At 44.1% G+C, this 21,611-nt stretch overlaps 2 protein-coding genes across 2 annotated transcripts; one reads left to right on the top strand and one right to left on the bottom strand.

Annotated features, from left to right (window-relative positions):
• Positions 1-85: 85 nt before the first annotated feature.
• Mipp1 (Multiple inositol polyphosphate phosphatase 1) lies at positions 86-21,048 on the bottom strand. The gene is made up of 4 exons (XM_065230499.1): positions 20,750-21,048; positions 1,548-1,774; positions 1,381-1,475; positions 86-1,305 (listed from the first exon to the last, which is right to left on the bottom strand). Exons 2-4 carry the CDS (start codon positions 1,762-1,764, stop codon positions 145-147), a joined length of 1,473 nt encoding a protein of 490 aa, XP_065086571.1. The 5' UTR covers positions 1,765-1,774; positions 20,750-21,048; the 3' UTR covers positions 86-144.
• Positions 14,626-18,451, top strand: LOC135708586 (uncharacterized). Its single transcript, XM_065230692.1, has 5 exons — positions 14,626-15,107; positions 15,149-15,318; positions 15,374-17,104; positions 17,794-17,957; positions 18,401-18,451. Exons 1-5 carry the CDS (start codon positions 14,626-14,628, stop codon positions 18,449-18,451), a joined length of 2,598 nt encoding a protein of 865 aa, XP_065086764.1.
• Positions 21,049-21,611: the final 563 nt, after the last annotated feature.

Below are 21,611 nucleotides of genomic sequence, written 5' to 3' on the forward strand. Positions count from 1 at the left end.
CCAAAATAATTCCAAGAGGACTTGTAGACCATTAGAAGGATTTCGATCAAAAATGGGCCATACGTTGAACGGTAAAATTTCCTAAAATTAATATATTCTCCTCCCTTCATGACAGTCTCTAGCAGCACTATACACAGAACAAAATCATCGTTTTGATATAAAAACTCCGGCAATGGCCATCACGGCGGTCATCACCACCGGATGCACGAACTGCGCCGAAGCACCACTGCCTCCACAGTACAGCTTGGCACAGTCCCCTTCGGTAAATCGCCTGTACTGTCGAACCACTTCGGACCAGTTGCACAGTCCAACGCGACACCAATCGAACATCAGCGCTTTCTCGTTGAGGAAGAAGATGACCTTCACCGGTTCCACTGGATCCGCACACTGGTACCGAACGGCAGCAACATTCGCAGTGAAAGGAGTCAGCTCACTGGATCTGAAGTTGCGATTGCGCATACCAACGTAGTTGTCTGCCCGGAGAGCATTTCTATCCTTCATGGCACCCAACGCAGACAGGAAGAGCTGGATTTCCGATTCGTGCGTGAAGTAAGCAATGACCTGTTGGTTATCGGCACTACTCAGGTGCTTCATCATGTCGGCTACCGCGTAGCAGGCAAGATCCGAACTCTTCTCATACCCATAGCTGTTCTGGTAGTAGTACTTGAGGTCTTCTTTGTACTCCAAAACATCCACCTGGTTCTTGGTGAAGACACTGCACCAGGGACTGTACTGCTGCAGATGCCAGGCCTGTTCGAACCGACAAGCATCCCACATGACTTCAACCTGGTCATTACTCAAGTTATACCGGAATCCCAAGCGCGTAGAGATGTCCGCCAAGGTCTGAGCATACAGTGCTGATCTCAGGAACTTGTTCAACTCGGAATCCGGGTGGTTATTCTTGTCCTTGTTGGCATCATAAGCCGGGCAGAAATCATACGGCTTCAGTAGTTTATCGTCGGTTGGTTCCGGTTCAGCGTTGATGAAATTGTAAGCTCCATCACCGAACAGACCTTCAACGAATGCCTTGAAACTGGCTTCCGTACGTTGCGTTTTAGTATGACGGAACAAATATCGCTGCTTGTCGTACGGTCCGTTGAAAACCTCGTAGAAGCGATCCTTCTCCCGCTTGGCCAGGTACTTCAAATCGACCCATCCTTGATCGGTAAGGAACGATTCGTAATCTACCGTGACGTTCCGATCCCATCGCCATGTTCTCAGAAGCTCTAGATCATCCGGGCACATGCGCCCCACGTCCGGAGCCGTGCGCCGAATTTCGTAGTTGTCCATGATCGAGCCGCGAAGCTAGATCAGAACCGAAAAAGAAATATACGCAATCATGAGCAGGATGCTTGCTTGACATTTCAGACTGCAACTTACATTGTTCAAGGCCTGCGGAAAAATTTCAATATCCTTTTTACCCGGTAACCTCGTTCCGTGTCGACTCAGCAGCCAAAATTTGGACGGAGTACAATCTGCAAGAAATGAAACCAAAAGCCGGGCAATCGAAAAACCTTCTGACCCTACTAAAACATAGCAATACTAACTTGGCACGATGTGTTCCCGGCTGGAGGACGATCCGTGGATGACTTCGTAAGCTGTTTTCGTGGCGAAATGCTTCGACTGGCTCCGGTCGGGATCCCGGCTGTAGCAGTAGTCCTCGCAACATCTACTGCTTTGGGCTTTGGTCAGCTGTGCTACTGCGGCGAGGATGCAGACGATGATCGGAACGATCGCGAGGAACCGAGCTAGTTCGCGGGTCATCGTGGAAGATCTGGAATGTTGTTGAGGATATGAAATGAGATTATAATTAAAAATTAATTACGAGAATCCCAGAATTTCAGATCATTTCAAGGGCGTTTTTTTTTTCTACAAGCCTGTTATTTATCTTCTATTCAGTAGGCAAAAACGGTCGTTACTAGGCCACCAAAATCCAACCAATCACTACGAAAGACGTTTGACTTTATTTGTTTATTTGGTTCTACATCAACAGACTGGGTTTAGTCCTAATGCAATACTAATAGCAATACTAGGAAATACAATATAGTCAAGAAGTAACAAGCTACAAATGCCGTTAAGTCCAACTTAATATCTAATTCTTAAAAATATATCACGGAATCTCTGACGCAGCGTCTCGCGTGCCAAGTGAAAATCAAATAAGGAAGCAACACGATTAAAACCCCTTTGTAGCCCATTGATAGCACCATACGAACTCTAGTTTGTACGATGAAAAGGTATCCTCAGCATTGCGTTGTTACGGGGGGCTCGTGGTTGAACGTTAACGTCGATTTGTTGTAGAATAGAAGGACAATCGATTCTGCCCTGTAGAATGTCTGCCACAAACAGGGCCCTTGTCGTATCTCTTCGAGTCCACAAAGGATCCAGGAGAGCACCGACTTTCGTAGCTTGGAAGGCGATGAGTATCCCTCCAAGGCAATCATCGAAGGGCAAACCAGATGAATCGTCGTTGAATAGACTCTACTCTTAGTACACTGTTTTGGTAATTGGGATTCCATACAGGGCAGCAGTATTATAACACCGACCGGACGAGGGAGCAGTAAAGCGACTTCAAACAGTAGATGTCCGTGAAACTTTTAGCTATCCTGAAAATGAAGCCGAGCGTTCTGGGTGCCTTGTCGATCACGTACGAGATATGCTGGCTGTATGTGAGTTGACAATCTAAGATGACTCCCAGATCCTTAATGTGATTCACACGATGTACGTCAACGCCTTCTAGGATATAACTGAATGTAATTGGATGTTTCTTCCGTGAGAACGTGATTACTGAACATTTTGTTGGATTTACAACCATGCGGTTCAGTTGGCACCAATTAGCCAAAAGCGTTGAGTTGGAGTTGGAGAAGGTGGCAGTCAGCGATGGCTCGGATTCGGAGATAGATTTTCATGTCGTCTGCGAACGGCAGTCGTGGACCGTCCAGGACGAAATTGACGTCGTTGAAATACACTAGGAATATCAACGGGCCGAGGTGGCTACCTTGCGGAATACCCGAAGTGGCAGGGAACGAAGGAGATCGGCAGTCGTCGATTGCAACTTCCAACTGACGATCAGATAGATAGGATGCCAACCATCGTAGGTGACTGCCGTTTATACCGAGCCTATCCGGTTTGGCGATCGCTATAGGATGGTTCAACTTGTCGAAGGCGGCTGATAGGTCAGTATAGATGACATCTGTTTGCATATGGTATGTCATATTCTCCGTAATGTACGACGTGAGACACAGAAGGTTGGAAGTAGTCGGTCGTCCTGCCATGAAACCATGCTGGTCTTCACTCAAGTGCTGCTTGAAGTGAGAGACTAATGGTTCCATAGCGACCAACTCGAACAGTTTAGATATGGCACACAACGATGTGATGCCGCGATAGTTGTCGATGTTTCTTTTGCATCCCTTCTTATGCCCTGGAAACATCTCTGCTGATTTCCAGCAGGAAGGAAACACCCCACTGGAGAGGGACATTTCGAACAGAAGGCAGAGAGGAGCCACCACGCTATCGATGTGTTGCTTGAGAAAAACGGAGGGAACTCCGTCAGGTCCAGGCTTAAATGAAGACTTCAGTTGCGAAGCCGCCCTAGTTATCATAGCGAGGTCGATGTTGATAGCTGCCAAATATTGACCAGACATTGGAACATTATTGGCTTCTAGAGAAACGTGCTCCCCAGGTAGGTTCTCATCCGAGAATACACTAGCAAACTTGGTTGAGAACAGACGGCAAATGTTCTGAGAGGATGTGAAGCTTCTTCGCCGTTCAGTACCATAGTCGATGGAAGGCCAGACTCCTTTCGTTGCTCATTCACATAATTCCAAAAAGTTTTCGGGTGATATCGAAGCTCCCGTTGAACATCTCGTTGATAACGCTGAAAACATTGGCGACTGGTTCGTTGATACGCATGATTGATGCTCGCATAATGGTCCTTGAGTTGTAGGGTGTGGTACTTGGTGTATTTTCTTAGCGTGGCCCTTTTGGAAGACTTTAACATACGGAGTTCACTTGTTTGCCAAGGATGATGATTACCTTGTTTAGGAACTTTTTTCGGAACGTGCCGCTCAATGACGTAAGCCAAAATATGCGAGAGCGTTTGGGTAGTTGCATTGACATCGGCAGGGACGAGTATCCTGTGCCTGTCCAAATTCGAAAGAAGTTCCCCGATACTGTCTGTTACCGCGAGGCAATTAATTTAAAACCAAAACCATAAGATAACCACATAGTTGCATCCCGTTTGCATAGCCCTAGCTGACGTTGATACCAAGGCCAAGAATATGAAATGAAAAGTAGGGCAAAAGGAGCGAGAGCTCGTTTTACATAATCTAACTGCAGTATTTACTTAGGAACGTTTCTGCGTTCAAGTAGGATAAACACGCCCACGCATGGCATGCTTGCGCATCTAGGTTACGTTTAGCTTTCCCTCTCTGTTTATCCTTAACGAAGGATATAATTATAATGTTTAAACGTTACAAATGTCTCATTCTTATTTGTAGAGCCATATCAGATCTGAGTTACAAAAAGAAATAAACTTACAAGATAACCCGAGAAATCCCAGATCTGAGAGGGCATAGTATATAAGATCCAAATAACACAAATTTGCCCTTTCAAGGGCGATCGAAATCCTAGCTAATAGAATAGGCAAAATTAGGTCAAAAGTCCGGTATTGAAAGGGATATGTAAAACCCTGGACAAATCATGTAAAAGTTTTACATAATTATAAGTTGCTAATGCAACACGTAGCCGTAAGATCACTTTGTACAATTTTGTTGAATAAAATTAAGTTTCGTAGGTTACTCCAGATTCTTCTCTTTTTGAATCCGAAAGAACTTTCGGCCTAGAAGTGAAAACTTCTCTCCTTAACCGGAGAAAAAAGTAGCTCCTAGAAGAACTCTTGACTTGGAAGTGAAAACTTCTCTCCTTAACCGGAGAAAAAAGTAGCTCCTAGAATCGAGAAACAGTGTCTGACCTGGAAGCGAAAGACTCTCCCTAACCGGAGAAGAAAGTAGCTTTTGGCGGCGACACTGTCGTAGTCAGCATTTCGGAAATCATAGGAGACCTCTAGGTGGAATGACCTCAGGAATTATATAACTAAAGGAGGAGGGAGCAGTATCCTGAGCGGTGACGAAGCAAAGGCCTAAGCCACGATTGTTCTCATTAACCACGTGGTTGATTTGCTTCAGAGTGGCGATACTGTAATGATCCAAAAGGCTTACAGCTCCAGAGTGAAATGTAGAACGGCCGTGGTCCGGATACAGGAATCCACCGTAAGATGATCGCCAAGAAATTGCCGGTAGATTGAAGTCGCCAATGACTATCATCTCGTCAGCAGCTGTAGCGATCTCCATTATAGCTCGAATAGACTGACTGGGATTCAATTAGCGTAGAGTCGTGAGTTCGATCCGGAGGAAAGTAAACTACACACAAAAACAAAGTGCGGTCAGCGAGCTTAATGGCAATCCAAACTTGTTCCACAAAATTCCATGAATCGTTTTCGAAAACTTTTGCCTTTAATCCAGAGCCTCCACCAGAAGATTTGCGGCTGTTGTGCGGATTCTGATAGTATCGAAAAACCTCGTATTCGGAACCAAACACTTGGTTTGACAATGTGCGAGTATCGAGCCAAGTCTCAGTGAGAGCGATGACGTCGAAGCAACGATCCGAAACCGCTAAGTGATAATCATCGATGTTGGAATGCATCCCACCTGCGTTCTGGTAATACATGCAGACTGTGACCATAGAGGTAACTCTAAGACCACTGGGTCCCGAAGAAAATCATTATTATTTTTGGCTCACTCAGTACCAGAACAACGGTCCCAAGCAGTCCCAAGCTATTTCACTCAGCCCTGCATGTTCTGCATGAATCCACACACCCCTGATGTTATCTGTCAAACTTTCATAGCGAATCAAAACAAACATAGTGTAGTAATAGAATTTCAACTAGAATAGGGTACGTTAATCGTTTGCTTGGGACCAATAGGCTACTAAAGTGGTGAGACAATTTAAAATCGTTAGTTTCGTATTGATTGTTGCTGTAACGATAAGTAGCCTGGCGGGGGCTGCATCATAGAGGTAACTCTAAGACTAGAAGGTCCCGAAGAAACATGCTCAACTTTTTGGGTCAGCTCTGGTACACTCTTCGGTCCCAAGCTAATCGATTCACCCCTCGAAACATAGGAAATTCCACTAGCCCCTCATTTTATCTGTCAAACTTTCATAGCGAATCAAAACAAACATTGTGTAGTACTAGAATTTCGACTAGAATGGGGTACGCAGAGTTAATGTACACGTGCATCCATCCCGCGTGATAGAGACACGCTTGCTATAAGATCGTAGGTGCCTGGTACATTTCGAGACGTATTATTTCGCGTTTCTTTTTTGTTTCTGCGTGCCTCATTCGTGTCACATGTGCTGTGTCTCATGAGCTAAGCTCGGCGAGCTCCAGGGAGATCGGCAGCGTACCTACGTCCTGCGTGCATGCTAAAAGTGGCTGGTTGGTGGAGAACTGTTGTAGTCCTGTCACATTCTCGTGTTGCTGGTACAACTGATTGATTTCAATCAGTTGATATTCAGTTTTTGAGAGTTGAAAGATTGTGGTTTTATAGAAGTATTTCAAGCGGACGATGTGTTAAACGATTACGAACCAATTACCGGCGGGGTTATTTGCTACCGATCCAAACGCATGGAATTTTCATGGTTCAAAATATTGATTTAGCTCCATCAAGTTCAAACGATTTCAAATCAGCACCTGATCATACCTGATCATCGAACGGCGTTCGGTTACAACGAACCACTAACAACTATGATGCGTACGTTTACGGCTGTCGAAGAATTATTCGAATTTGGGGAATCTTCATCTCGCTTTTTGGCACGGATTAGAAACACTTGAATTGTTTTAGCTTTAAGGTTGTTTCATGTAGACAATAGTCCAATGAATAAAATTAAATAATAATAATAATAATAATAATAATAATAATAATTATAATAATAATAATAATAATAATAATAATAATAATAATAATAATAATAATAATAATAAATTATTAATAAAAAAATTGAACGTTAGGATTATTAGTTATTGATTGATTAGGAAGATAATGTTCTTCTGACATGGTTCATTTACTGTTCAGCAGACAAAAAATTGAGGCTATTATGTCATAAGGGCAAGATGCAGTGTTGCCCTGAAAACAGCCGATTAATCCTACCGGCACGTTATCAACTTGGAAATTAATTAAGAACAAATTTTCTTGACATTCAACAAAGTTGTAGCTGGGAAATTTTCACGTAAGAGGGGGGGGGGGGGGCTCTGATGGACAACTTTTCCGTAAATCATTATGGTGCAGGGCTAGAACGATGAGGACAAAAAATACACTTTTCTTATAGTAATTCCCATATAAACTTCAAAGAGCCAGTGCAGAATCAGTTCGCCACAAAATTAGTTCAAATTTTGGGATATTGATCAGCCTGATTTGGATCCGATTGATCTTGGTGGATCAAATTGATAGGTATTTTGCAGCTGACAGAGCAATAGTTCGGAGGGCCGTTTAAAAAAACTTCGTTGTTGAAATTGATTCGTATGACTTCATCCATCAGTATTTTCAGCCTTTCAAGCTGTAGCCGACATCACTAGTTAATTCAAACATCTACTTAAATTTGAGAACTGTTCAAATATATTTAGACAAAAAGCATGGTATGTTCGTCCCAAGTAGTAGTCAACCTGAAAATATGATGAGAAATAAGAAAACTGGATTGTAAATTTTGGGATGAATCCAACATATTTGTCACACTCAACGGTCAGTATATGAATCTAAAACCATGTTTTCCAAAATGTTTATTTAGTAGGTTCAATATCTTTGAAAGCTCTGTGGAGCCGAAGGACTAAACAAATATTCCAATGGAGATCTAAATCGATTTCCTATATTATTTTTTTTTGTTTGCAACGCATCGAATCTCGACAGATCCACAAACCCTTTCTGTCGAGGATGCTGATGTTCGTTTTGCATGCTTTATCGGCCTCCTGAGGGCACGTCCATTATCACTACCTCTTCATGCAGCACTTCTACCACTTCCTCTGTTGATTTGCTGGTGATGTCTGACAATGCACCTACAACCACTACACCAGGGTACGAACTGCTATCCGAGCTGCAAGGAATTTTGTAGTTCTTCAAGAAACTTCTTGGTACTTCAGGGAACTTTTTAAAAGTTCAGGAAAATTTCTTGAAGTGCAGATTTTTCTTTAATGTTCAGCTAACTTTGTAAAAGCTCACTGAACTTCATTGAACTTCGTAGAGTTTCATCGAACTGCTTAAATAACTCTTCTTCTACGTTCCTGAAAAAGTTATAAGACAACGACACTTCATACACCTTGCAGCTCGTAATTGACAGTATGGGCTGAATGAGGCTATTCATACTGTCGCTTTTGTAACACTTATGCTTCGTTTGACACTAATGACTTTTTGTAGAATTTTTGTCCATTCTATATTTTGAAAATAACGTGTGTGTTAGTCATGCAAGTGCAGTTAAGTGTTGAACCGGAAAAAAATAAACAAAGAATATTCTAATTGACCGGCAAATTAATGGCTTTTGCTATTAGAGGATTTCAAGAATTTAAGCACTGCAAATATATGCTACCTTTCCTCTAAAATAGAAATTGTGCAAACGCAAATGAAATGTCGGTCAAAGCAACCAAGTTTCAACAGCCTGTATTTCGCTTACTTACACCTTCCAGAACTTCGAGCTCTGCAGTTCTAGCATTAATTGTAGCACATGAGATGAGGCACATGAGATCAGCGTGAGCCTCACGCACGCCAGGATTTTTGGGTGTCGCGTTTGTTTCTCGCTCGTATCTTATTCTCGCGTGTCTCTTTCTCGCTCGTCACATGTTGTTTTCGTTGCGACGGGAGACGGTTTGTTGAGAGTCTCGGCAGCACATTTTTGCACACACGAGAAAAATGTAACTCTGGGGGTACGTTAATCGTTTGCTTGGGACCAATAGGCTAGTCAAGTAGTGAGCCAATTTAAAATCGTTAGTTTCGTATTGATTGTTGGCTGCATTGCGATCTAGAATTGGCAACGACATCAGGCAGGGGATGTTCCAAGACAGATCTTGAATTATACTCGCCTGATTGGGAGATTCGTTTCGTGCGTTTCAACATCCAGCGTTTGACAGTAGATGGTGTTGCTGCAGAGTACCACCAACAATCAATACGAAACTAACGATTTTAAATTGGCTCACCACTTTAGTAGCCTATTGGTCCCAAGCAAACGATTAACGTACCCTATTCTAGTCGAAATTCTAGTACTACGCAATGTTTGTTTTGATTCGCTATGAAAGTTTGACAGATAAAATAAGGGGTTATTGGTTTTTCCTATGTTTCGAGGGGTGATTCGACAAGCTTGGGACCGAAGATAGTACCAGAGGTGAGCCAAAAAGTTGAGCACGTTTCTTCGGGACCTACTTGTCTTAGAGTTACCTCTATGGTACCACCAGAAGCTGAATGAGCGGATAGCGGAAATCAACGTGAACGAGAATCTCAACAATCTGTGGGAAGCTGTCCACGGAGCGGTGAGCACAACAGCACGAGAGGTGATAGGTGCAAAAGCCTCAAATTCCAATATCAATCTGAATAAGAAATTAACCAGTAATAGACCCCCATACGGTAGTAGAAAATACACAACTTAACAGCAGCAGTGACAATGTTGCACATTTCCAGGGTCAGTTGTTTATAAACAGTTGCTACCGCGTCGTCAGCGATGCGCGCTGGCTTAACTAGGTGCTTCGCGAAAGGTCAAAGTAAACATTGATGAGTAAGCATCCTACATAGCCGTTCATACCGCGAGGAGCATTAATTCTTGTTAAAAAAACAGACACCGACTTTCCAAGAGAAAAACTATCTGTCTCGCTTTATATGTACATACTGGAGAAAAACTATTGTGTAGAGTTTAAGTAACAAATTCATGTATAAAAGGTTTCGAAGAATAAAGAATCGGGGCAGTTGTTCTGATGAGTTATTATCCGAGGTTTGCTAGGTGCGGACGAGCACAGTTCCAACCTCAGGATAACTGATTCATCAAAGAGCTTTTTCCATACAGTAGAAATGGAATTGCACTGTCTGTCATTCAGCCGAGAAACGAACCCATCGCAGAAAAAGGCGGGTTATTGCTGAGGCGCAAGAAAGTATGGAGCAGAATGATATGCGAAGGTTTTACGCAACTGTCAATGGCGTGAGGAGTAAGACAGCGCCGTCTCCCGCCATGTGCAGTGACCGTGAAGGTAATCTGCTGACAGATAAAACGATGGTGGCTGCCAGGTGGAAGGAGTACTTCGAGACGTTGCTGAACGGATAGAACGAGAGAGCATCTACAAACAGAACATACATCGACGACGATGGTCAAGCTGTGGAACCACCAACGCTAGAAGAGGTGAAAAAGGCGATACGAGAGCTGAAAAACAGTAAGGCTGCGGGGAAGGACGAGCTCCCGGCCGAACTTCTCAAACACGGAAGTGAGCAGCTGCACCAGATGATCCACCGTATACTGCTCAAGATATGGGAGGAGGAAGAATTGCCCGCTAGTTGGTTGGATGGTCTCGTTTGTCCCCTCTACAAAAGGGACACAGACTGGAGTGCGCCAATTACAGAGAAATCACGCTTTTGAATTCAGCGTACAAAATATTATCACGTGTTCTGTTCAACAGATTGAGACCGCTTGAGGAATCCTTCGTCGGCGAATACCAGGCTGGTTTTCGTGAGGGTCGATCAACGACGGATCAAATGTTTACCCTGCGTAAAACCCTTGAGAAGTTCCGGTAATACAACTTGCAGACTCATCATCTGTTCATAGATTTCAAGGCAGCGTACGATTCAGTAAAGAGAAACGAGCTATGGCAGATAATGCAAGAAAACGGTTTTCCGACGAAACTAATTAGGCTGATTCGTGCAACGCTGGATGGTTCGAAATCATGTGTACGGGTTGCAGACGAGATTTCGGCCTCGTTCGTGACCTTAGATGGGTTGAAGCAGGGAGATGCTCTTTCGAACTTGCTATTCAACATCGCCCTCGAAGGAGCGATTAGGAGAGCTGGCTTGCAGAGGAACGACATCGACATCATCGGAATCGACCGTAGAGCAGTGGAAGAGGCGTTCGTGCCTTTTAAGAGGGAGACAGCGAGGATTGGTCTCACGATAAATTCTACCAAAACGAAGTACATGGTCGCCGGTAGAAAGCGTGGGAGCAATAGTGGTGTTGGTAGTGAAGTGGTGCTAGATGGCGAAAAATTTGAAGTTGTGGACGAATTTGTTTATCTTGGTACTTTAGTGACGTACGATAATGATGTTACCCGCGAGGTGAAAAGGCGTATTGCAGCCGCGAACAGGGCTTTCTACGGGTTGCGTAGCCAACTGAAGTCCCGCAGCTTGCGTACGAAAACGAAATTCGCGCTGTACAAGACGTTGATTCTGCCGGTATCCCTTTATGGCCACGAATCGTGGGCATTGAAAGAGGTCGATCGGAGAGCTTACGGTGTCTTCGAGCGTAAAGTGCTGCGAACAATACTCGGCGGTAAACTGGAAAATGGCATCTGGCGGCGTCGCATGAATCACGAGTTTTACCAAGTATATAACGGCATGGATATTGTGAAGCTTATAAAACACGGCAGGCTACAGTGGGCTGGGCATGTGGCACGAATGCCGGAAGAGCGTCAAGCGACGTCATTATTCAGCAGGGAACCCGGAAGAGGACGTTGACATCGGGGTAGGCCACGCACGCGTTAGCTTTGTGCAGTTGAGGAGGACATTAGGTCCTTGAACGTCCAAGGCGACTGGAAGCGATTGGCTCAGGACCGAGACCAATGGAGACGGTTAGTTCGTTCGGCGCAGATTTGAATCCAACTAGTCATCGCCCATCAGGTACTCAGGTACTGATTGGGAGATTCGGAAGACCCCCTCTCCGTTTCCGATCGCAGGGCCGGGCCGACTCCGATGAGCGATGTCAACGGGGGGCGCGACTGCGTCGGAAGGGCTGGAGGCTTCCAAAATACTGTCCACGGTGCGTTCCAGGGTCCAAGATGAAGAAGATGGAACCGACTGATGCGGAGTTGATTCCATGTTCCCATGACGTGCGTTTCCTTCGCTAGGAGATTCCTGTGCGCTGAAAATCAAACCGACTTCAGGCAGCGAATGATCAATGTTGAATTTATACTTGCCTGGTATAGCAAGTTGGAAGACCCCCGACCCACATCTAAACTCAGGGCCGGGACGGCTGTGCTGAACGTTGGTAGGAAATAGCGCAACTGAGATAGAGGAACCGAGGGCTTCCACTGAGCTATCTACGGTGCGTCCCGGTTGGAAAGTAGAACCATTCGTCACGAGAAGGGAAGACAACGACGCCACCTCCTTTTGCGTCGGGGTATTTATGATAATCTGGATGTGGGGGAACTCAGCACGAAACGAAAAATTCGAATCGTAAAAATACTTGCCGGTGCAAGCATGGTGGAAGACCCCCTTTCTACCACCAACCTCAGAACCGAGACGACTGTGGTGAACGCTGGCTGCAGTTCGCGGGACTGGGATGGGGCGATTGTGGGCTTCCATCAGGCTTTCTACGGTGCGTCTCGGATGTATATCGTCAGATGGCGTGATTAGGCGTTGTCGGTTGTGTCAGAGTCCGAGTTGAACGATCGATAAAATTATCGGTTCACGACGGACACATTATCAGCACGTTCCCGGGCCAATTCACCAACCGGACGGGGTTCAAACTCGCCCACCGTGACGAATCTCTTAATAGAACTATACGCCGAAAGTGTGACATGCGAACTCGGAGAACCAAGGTCCCGGGAGGCAATGAAACCCGACATCGAACAATGGAACTGAAGCTGCCTCGTTGATTTTGGAGGTTAAATTCAAGGTCAACCTAGTCCCTCAAGGCAAACACAGTCAAAACACGATATATCACTAAATGATAACTTGAAACTAAATTTCAGCACAAAATAATAAAATTAAAGCAAATTTAATTAATTAATTCGCTGACGAAAAACACGCAGCAAAAGAAAAACACGTCAGCTTCAAGCGCGGCCTACTACGATCAGTCCGTCCCCAAATTTTATACGGGTATTTGGGACCCCAAATGGAAAGAAAAAAGAGTTGTTCTTGCTTGATGAGGTCAATTTTGCATTTTTAAAGAAAACGATGACCCACCCTAATGCCCCTGCGCTTTGGTCAGAGAGCGTATAGGGCGTTGTTGTGTCAATTTGGTCGTGGCACATATTTCGAGTATAAGAGAGTAATTGCAGTTAGATCAAAAGTGCATGAGAAAAATGCCATCACAGTGTATACGGCAGATGGCGGTAGTGTTTTAGCGACGATGTTTTGCAGTGAGAAATGTTAAATGAGTTGTGTCTGTTTGTCTGTGATATAATATTGAGGTAACGTTAGGATAACATTGAGAAATATAACGCATCCCTTTCAGAAATACTTCATTTCGCAACCCATGAACCATTCTGACGGTCATATGAGTACCCAAGCAACCAAATAGTTGCAGTATAGCCATAGAGGTAACTCTAAGACCACTGGGTCCCGAAGGAAATCATTATTATTTTTGGCTCACTCAGTACCAGAACAACGGTCCCAAGCAGTCCCAAGCTATTTCACTCACCCCTGCATGTTCTGTATGAATCCACACACCCCTGATGTTATCTGTCAAACTTTCATAGCGAATCAAAACAAACATAGTGTAGTAATAGAATTTCAACTAGAATAGGGTACTTTTATTAGAATTAGGGTACGTTTGCTTGGGACCAATAGGCTACTAAAGTGGTGAGCCAATTTAAAATCGTTAGTTTCGTATTGATTGTTGGTATAGCTTTGTATATACTTACTTTGCTTAAGTATAGTCCGATAAAACTAATCCCTTTTGTATTTCTATCATTCTCACTTTGCATATAACACCATCTCATACTAATATCTATAATGATTCAATGATGTACGGAGCGCTCGGTGGACCAACGACCAACGACTTAAGTCGCGAGCCTCCTTCCAGATGACCATGGAAATTGCAGAAAATTTGTTTTCGTTGAATGAAGTATCACAGGTAATTGCTGTTAGATATTTTTGCAGACAGTGACAGATGGTGGATGTGACACCGACCACACCAACCAGCGAGGAAGGAGTCAACATCGAACCAGGAACGGAAATTGGTGCAGATTTATCTCCCTAGGAAAATAAGAAAAATCCGGAAAAGGCGGAATCATGTCAGATCCGACCAAGGACGATCTACGGAAGGGAATTGCCGGTGAAGCACGGAATGATATATGAAGCGTTAGAGAAAAGGTACAAGGGATTCTAAAGGAACCAATCAACGGCGGCAGACCAGCAGAACATGGAGAGACCGGACCAATTAATTCTTTATAAATTAAATATCAAAATTAAACTAAATACACGCTAGGTTTGAAAAGAATCTATTCAAGCCTGGAAGTGTGTATGTAAAACCAATATCCATTTGATAACGGTGATGCATACATCCGGGGCTTATTCTGAGTGAAAGTAACCTCGGAATGGACTTGAATTACCAGGCATTCTGAAATGGGTTGCTGAGGATAAACTGGCTGCGATACAAGATGCTCGTCCCTGTATGCTGATTGGTTCGAACAACGCTGGTCTGATTGTACCTCTGAAGACGGTGCAATACTCACTGAACGGTTTGCAGTTGACTCGGTGCCATCTGGGTTGGACGATTCACGGAGTAATTGAACCGAACGCTGCTGGATCAAACGATCATCATGCTTTCCTGATGTGTTCTGAAGACGATGACACCGAGCTAACGGATCTGATGAAGCAGATGTACAAGGTGGAAGACTTTGGCATCACTGGTCAGTCCCCGAAGATACCAGACGAAGATCAACGTGCACTGGATATAATGAACCGTACAATCACGCGACAACAGATCTACAAGTACAATAACTTCGCTTTTCCGGATAGCAAGCCACATGCACTGCGTCGACTTCAGATCACCGAGAAGAAGATGGATACCGATCCTGATTTCGCTGATAACTACTGTAGTAAGATCCAGGACTACGTGGAGAAGGGATATGCTCGAAAACTGGAGCCTGAAATGTTGCTGAAACACCGAACACCTGGTATTTGCCTCACTTCAGCGTGGTAACTGCCGATAAGTTCCGATTGGTTATGGACGCCAAGGCCAAATCTCACGGATTTTCGTTGAACGATCTGCAACTGAAAGGTCCTGATTTCGTTCCCGCATTGATTGCGATCCTGATGCGCGCTAGGAAGAAGAAGATTGCTTTTCATCATCAAGTCATCATACGTAGATTGGATCAGGACTCCCAGCGTTTCTTTTTCCGTGGTATGGATCGCTCTAGCCCCCCCTCCCAGCGTATACATTATGATGGTGATGATATTTGGCGCTGTGTCTTCTCCTTCGATGGCACAATTCATCAAAAACTTCAATGCAATGGAACTGGAAGAAAAGTACCCTGGCATTGCACGAGCTGTGCTGGAACAACACTACGTCGATGACTATTTTGATTGCGCGCACACGGAGGAACAAGCCATTGAACTGGTGCAGCGAGTGGTGAAGGCACACGATCACGGAGGATTCAAACTGGTGAAATTTGCATCGAACTCTGAAACTCTTCTGGATTCGCTTGACCCTTCTTTGGTAGTCGAGAAGAAAGGAAGTGACACTCGTGTACTCGGTATCAGGTGGGATCTTCTTTCAGATGAATTTGTGTTCCCGCTGGATTTTCCAAAACTGGATGAGAACTTCCGTACTGGTGGCACGGTGCCTACCAAACGGCAGCTGCTGAAGTTTATGATGAGCATCTTCGATCCATTGTGTTTGCTCAGTCCGATTACGATACACCTGAAGATTATGTTCCAAGAACTGTGGCGGTTGCAATCCGGATGGTTCGACGAAATTCCTGATAGCCTGGTCCCGAAATGGATGGAGTGGTTGAGCGAAACTGCTAAGCGTGTTGCGAGGTGTTACTTCCCGGAGGTATCGTCCTTTGTCGGTGCTGAGCTGCATGCTTTCTGTGACGCAAGCGATAAGGCTTTTGCATGTGTGATTTACATGGTTCATCGTCGAAACGGTAAGTCACACGTTGCATTGGTGTATGCCAAGGCAAGAGTTGCTCCACTGAAATCATCGACGGTACCACGACTTGAACTTCAAGGGTGTGTTCTTGCAAGTCAAATGATGAAGGTAGTTCAAGACGAACTAAAAATAGAAGTGAATATGCAGTACTTCTGGACCGATTCTAAAATCTGCTTGAGTTGGTTGAAGACGAGTCAGAAGCTCACGGCGTATGTTGGTTCTCGTGTCATAAAAATTAAGGAGAATGGTCATGGAGTTGATCTGTGGCATTGGGTTCCATCACAGCTGAACGTAGCTGATTTGGCTACGAAGTCCTCCAAGTTTGGTTGTATGCAGGAATGGTTGAAAGGTGCTGACTTTCTGTATCGGGATAGGCCGAACAATGAACCGCTAGAGATGTCCTCGTCTGAGTTGATAAATTTCCATACCGAAGTGATTGCTGATGTTTCCGTGGATCCGATGTGTTGTACCGTGGTTGAAGTTGAGTTGGTTGACCTTCCCGATATTGAGAGGTTCTCTGATTTCAATCGCTTGATTAGATCTACTGCGTACTACCTGAAAATGCGAAAGATTTTAGCACTGCCAAAGTGTAAAAAGCCTAGATGTTTGACAATCTTCGTGAACGACATGGATGAAGCTAAGAGTGCCTGGTACAGGAAGGTACAGTCGCAAATTTTCTGTGAAGATTTGCGCAGTCTGAAGCAGACCGGATTCGTGAAAAGCAATAGTCGTTTGAAAACATATTCGCCGTTTCTGGAAAACGGAATCATCCGTATGCGAGGTCGTGTGCAGGATGATGGAAAGTCGTTTGAAGTGAACAATCCTGTGATTCTTCCTGACAACCACCAGTTTTCAACTCTACTGATTCGTATGTACCATATCGCCAACGCACATCAAGGCATGGAGACCGTTGTTAACAATATCAAGGAACGGCACCGTATCCTGAAGATTCGCTCACAGGTAAAGAAGAACACGATGTCCTGTGTCAAGTGTCGTGAGCTTAGAGCAAAACCGAACGTTCCGCAAATGGGAAACCTACCACCGGAAAGAACAACCCCGTTCGTGTGTTCGTTTACATGTACGGGTATTGATTATTTTGGACCGTTGTCTGTAAAAGTTGGTCGTCGTCTTGAAAAGAGGTGGGTAGTATTGTTCACGTGTATGACATCAAGAGCTGTACACCTTGAAGTCGTGCCATCTTTAGACACGGGCAGCTGCATAATGGCCATCCGCTGCTTCATGTCCATCCGTGGCTTACCACAGTGCTTCATGACCGACAATGGTACCAACTTTACTGGTGCAGATGCTGAACTGAAAAAACTGGTGAGAACTCTGGATCAGCCGCAGATTGAAGATTCGCTGAGCGTCAGAGGTGTTAAGTGGAAGTTTATTCCACCTGGTGCTCCTCATTTCGGAGGTTGCTGGGAACGTTTAGTACGCTCTGTCAAGACTGCCCTTCGTGCAATGTTACGGGATAGGCACCCTACGGACTTGGTGCTGCGTACTGCTTTATGCGAGACAATGAACACCGTAAACAACAGACCTTTGACACACGTTCCGGATGACCCCCTGGACCCTGAACCGATAACTCCAAACATGTTGCTGCTCGGCCGAAACAATTCAATCCAGTTCGACCATAACTTTGATGAACGAGATCTTAACTGTCGTGCTGCCGCGTCTCAGCCTCGTTCCGTCCGGAGTTGATCAGAAGCCGCAAGTGGCCGGACAGCAGGAATTACCACGATTATCACGTCGGTGATCTAGTGATGATAGTGCACGAATCGCTACACCGAGGAAGCTGGCCGAAAGGAGTTGTAGAGAAGATCTACCAAGGACCGGATGGAAAGGTGAGAACAGTTGCAGTGCGGACATCAAAGTCGACCTACAAAAGACCTGTAAGCAAGGTTGTGCTGCTCCAGGCAATCAGCTCGGTTCCTGGCCCGGAGAATGTTGCTAACACTGCCAGTCCGAACTTTTCTACTCGGGTATCGCAGTCGTCGCGCCGCCAACTGTCAGGCCACCCCTGCGCGTAACCATAGCAACAAAATAACCATCGAAGCAAGCGGGTGTGAAAAAAAGAGTGAAAAATGTGTTCAGAGTAAAAAAGTTAGTTGACTTGTCTCCAAGTTTGTAAGATGTTTTCCTCAATAAAATAAAAATAGTTAATCTCGTTGAAAATATTGTCAAAAAAAGTGGTCAGTTCGTGTCGTCTTTTGCTGAGGGAACCCCTTGCGAATATACTGAAATTCCTTCCCCAACAAATAGCCTGGACACGAACTTCTCTCGACAGGTGAGAAAACACCCGGCCGTCAACGACCAGGACGATTCTTACACCTTCTAACTCCCGAACTAAAGCTGCCTGCAATTACCGCAAACGAGAAATTGCAGATGACTTTATTCCATAATACAACTGCCGGCCAGTCGGGGTTAGATTGAATACACACACATACACATAACGATGACCCACCCTAATGCTTATGCACATGCTCTCAACTAGAATTTTTTTGCAGAGTCCAGTTCTTTCTTAGTCATTTGTAATTTTAATTGTATGGATGGATTTCAGCGTAGGTGAGGGTAGTGCACGTGGTTTGTGGAAAATCTCTTGGAAGATTACTCATCTAATGAAGCCCCGGCGCAGATCTCGTATGTAACATACGAATTAGCATCTTTCAAGTTCAAGGCAATTATACAGCAGAACTTTTTGTCCAGCACTACTACTATATAGTACTACTCACACTGCACTAGCCGCTAGTAGAACCTGCGGTGACACAATTCTCCGTAATGTGGTTGTATGTATGCATACACACGAACTTGCTTATTTGTTTATTTGTTCATTTAACGGTCATTCCGACGCTTGAACCCACCCAGCCCAGCACAGACAAACGTCTAACGAGAAAAGATGAAATGCACTTTTCTTCGCTAGGTTAAAACGTTCCTATAGGTACTACTATAGGTGCTCATTTTTACCGGTTTCCAACCACATTCTACACACGCACCAGGTCTTTTCACGCGCGTCGATGTCCCTCTCAATACAGATGCACAGCAAAGACGCCGAATGAAAATTCTTTTGACGTTGAATTTCTTTTAGCGAATTCGTTTATTATCGGGGTTAACACCAGTTCCAACCCAGTGCGAAACCGAACTTTTTGTCAGTGTGAACCTCAACCTGAGCTAGGTTTTAAAAACAAACGAGCAAACTGACGTTTGTCAGAAAACAAGCAGACCCAATCTTGATACCCGATCCAGGTTGGAACTGAATAATAAACGAATTCGCTATTTGTTACAGAAAACAAAGTAGGTACGACCTCATTTCGATCCTGTTGTTTGATGCATTTTTCACCAATGCATTTGAGATATTGTTGCAGGATTGGAAATTGTGCATTTACATTGTATTATATTTAAGTGGAGTTACATTGAAGTTAGTTAGTTATTCATGTTCATGTAATATTGTTGCAGAGTAAATGACGAAGCCGTACGCTACCTATACAGGAATCCCCCGAATAGTACGGTGGGTGGTGCAGTTCACCCACCGCTATTTCTCGGCTGTCCTCCAACCGATTGAGCTGATTTTTTTTTTGTAGTTCACTAGAATATGATTGACACTAATCACAAACAAAAAATCAGGTCAATTGGTTGGAGCACAACCGAGAAATAGCGGTGGGTGGACTGCACCACCCACCGGGCTATTCAGGGGATTTATGTACCTTTTATTGTCAAGGGGTAAATTAGGTCCATGAGAGCTTTTTTTTCCATAAGGATGAAACATTGAGCGCTTATGGACCTTATCAAGCCACGTGACTATAACAGGTAAAGAAATTGGCGAAAACGTAAAACACCCTATCGGAATCATGTACATTAAATCTCATTTGTTGAGACTACATTACCGTACATTGCAAGCGATTGTATTTTTTATGTTAATCGTGTATTTTTATTCGGGTAGGTACCTACGTAGCGATGATGATCGACGTTGACGATCCATGAACAAATAAAACAACGCGAAAAAAAAGCTCGTAGTTGACAAAATAATTACACCCAGCCAACAGCTCGCGACGATCTCTATCTAGTCGGTTTCATTCAATTAAACACACTCAAATACTGTTTCAATTGTTTCACTAAACCCATCGACCCACATCTTCGCTCTCACCCAAACCTTAATTCGGTTCCAGGAAATTAATTAATGATCGTTATTGATGGGAATCATTCACCATAAGTCATATTTTTACGACACGAAGGATTCGTAGAACGAGAATGGATTCGGTATGTTTTTACTTTCTTCGGTATTTGAAATCAAAATGGGGAAACCGGTTTCTTGTCCTCTCCTCGTTTGTTCTCACATATCTCTTTCTTTCGATTCGGCGAGTCGACCTAGGATAGCCATCAGGGTTATCATGAACATGGCCTTAAGAATAGCTGATGACTTCAATCAATTTTATCACCACCAAATCGCTGCACTGCTGGTTCAGCACCCCACTTTGGACGAACAGAAATCGAATTTGATCGAATCACGTACGTTTTAAGGAAGACACGCTAACGTCCTACCGTCGGAAACGTGATGTGTGGCTCACCTTTAAACAGCTTCCCGATACGACAAATAATAATGGATTATTATTTCTGCACTAGGTACTTATCTATCACTTACCGTTCATGTGAGCCTCTCTATCGCGATCAATTGGTATGTGGCTGTTTTCTCTCCTCGCAAAGCCACCTGTCCGTTGGCAAAGCCTACGCCCTGCTGAACGAGGTCGTTCCAGATTTGAAGTGCCGGGAATTAGCGAAGATAGAACCTGCTCTCTTAGCACTAGTAGTACAATATTGAAGTGGTGTGGATGGAGCAAAGTTAACTTAGTTGCACTTGGTACAGATAAACATCCGCGGCTGGAATGTTTGAATGGCTCGTAAAATTATTGCAGTGATAGGAAAATAGTGATGCAGCTGAAGTGAGAGCTGATTGGAGACTGATTGAAGCAGTTGAGTCTGCTCTGCTCTGAGTCGATTGAGTCTTGGCTGTTGGATGGGATGGCTGAGCGTGAATTGGCATTGAGAGCAGGAGAGATGCAAAACGCGAGAGAGTGTCAGTAGTAGTAGTAGTAAAATTATGTTTATTTCTGTTGATTATGATAGTACATTGATTTAACATTTTAATTAATTCATCTTTGTTTAATTTGATGTTGTAATTTAATATTTGCGTTTTTCAACTAGTTTACAGAACACCCCTTTGGGGGTGTGTTTTGTTTAATTGATAAAGTGAAAACCTACCTAACTACGAGTATAACCTTACCTAACGTGCTAGATCACGTATGATGTGATGATTTGATCTCAGACAGGTGTCTCTGAACCTTTCCAGGATGAACACTAGACTGATGCAAAATTTGAAATTTTCGCTCCACAGTGCTCAAACGGTTTCAAATCAGGTCCTGATTAGCCTCCCAAAATTTAAACTCATTTGGTAAGAAACTGACTTGGCACAAACTATTCGAAGTTTATATGGAAATTACTATGGG

Source organism: Ochlerotatus camptorhynchus, unplaced genomic scaffold (genome assembly GCF_037179485.1).
Source record: "Ochlerotatus camptorhynchus isolate MF236.1 unplaced genomic scaffold, CSIRO-AGI_Acam_v1.1 ptg000330l, whole genome shotgun sequence".
Taxonomy (NCBI): domain Eukaryota; kingdom Metazoa; phylum Arthropoda; class Insecta; order Diptera; family Culicidae; genus Ochlerotatus; species Ochlerotatus camptorhynchus.

Coding starts and splice junctions, on each gene's coding strand:
- Mipp1 (XM_065230499.1), bottom strand. CDS start 1,764: ATGACCCGCGAACTAGCTCGGTTCCTCGCGATCGTTCCGATCATCGTC. Junction 1,476..1,547: donor CCGGGAACACATCGTGCCAA/GTTAGTATTGCT, acceptor CATTTCTTGCAG/ATTGTACTCCGTCCAAATTT. Junction 1,306..1,380: donor TTCCGCAGGCCTTGAACAAT/GTAAGTTGCAGT, acceptor GTTCTGATCTAG/CTTCGCGGCTCGATCATGGA.
- LOC135708586 (XM_065230692.1), top strand. CDS start 14,626: ATGCTGATTGGTTCGAACAACGCTGGTCTGATTGTACCTCTGAAGACG. Junction 15,319..15,373: donor TCATCATCAAGTCATCATAC/GTAGATTGGATC, acceptor GGATCGCTCTAG/CCCCCCCTCCCAGCGTATAC. Junction 17,105..17,793: donor GATGTCCTGTGTCAAGTGTC/GTGAGCTTAGAG, acceptor GCCGCGTCTCAG/CCTCGTTCCGTCCGGAGTTG.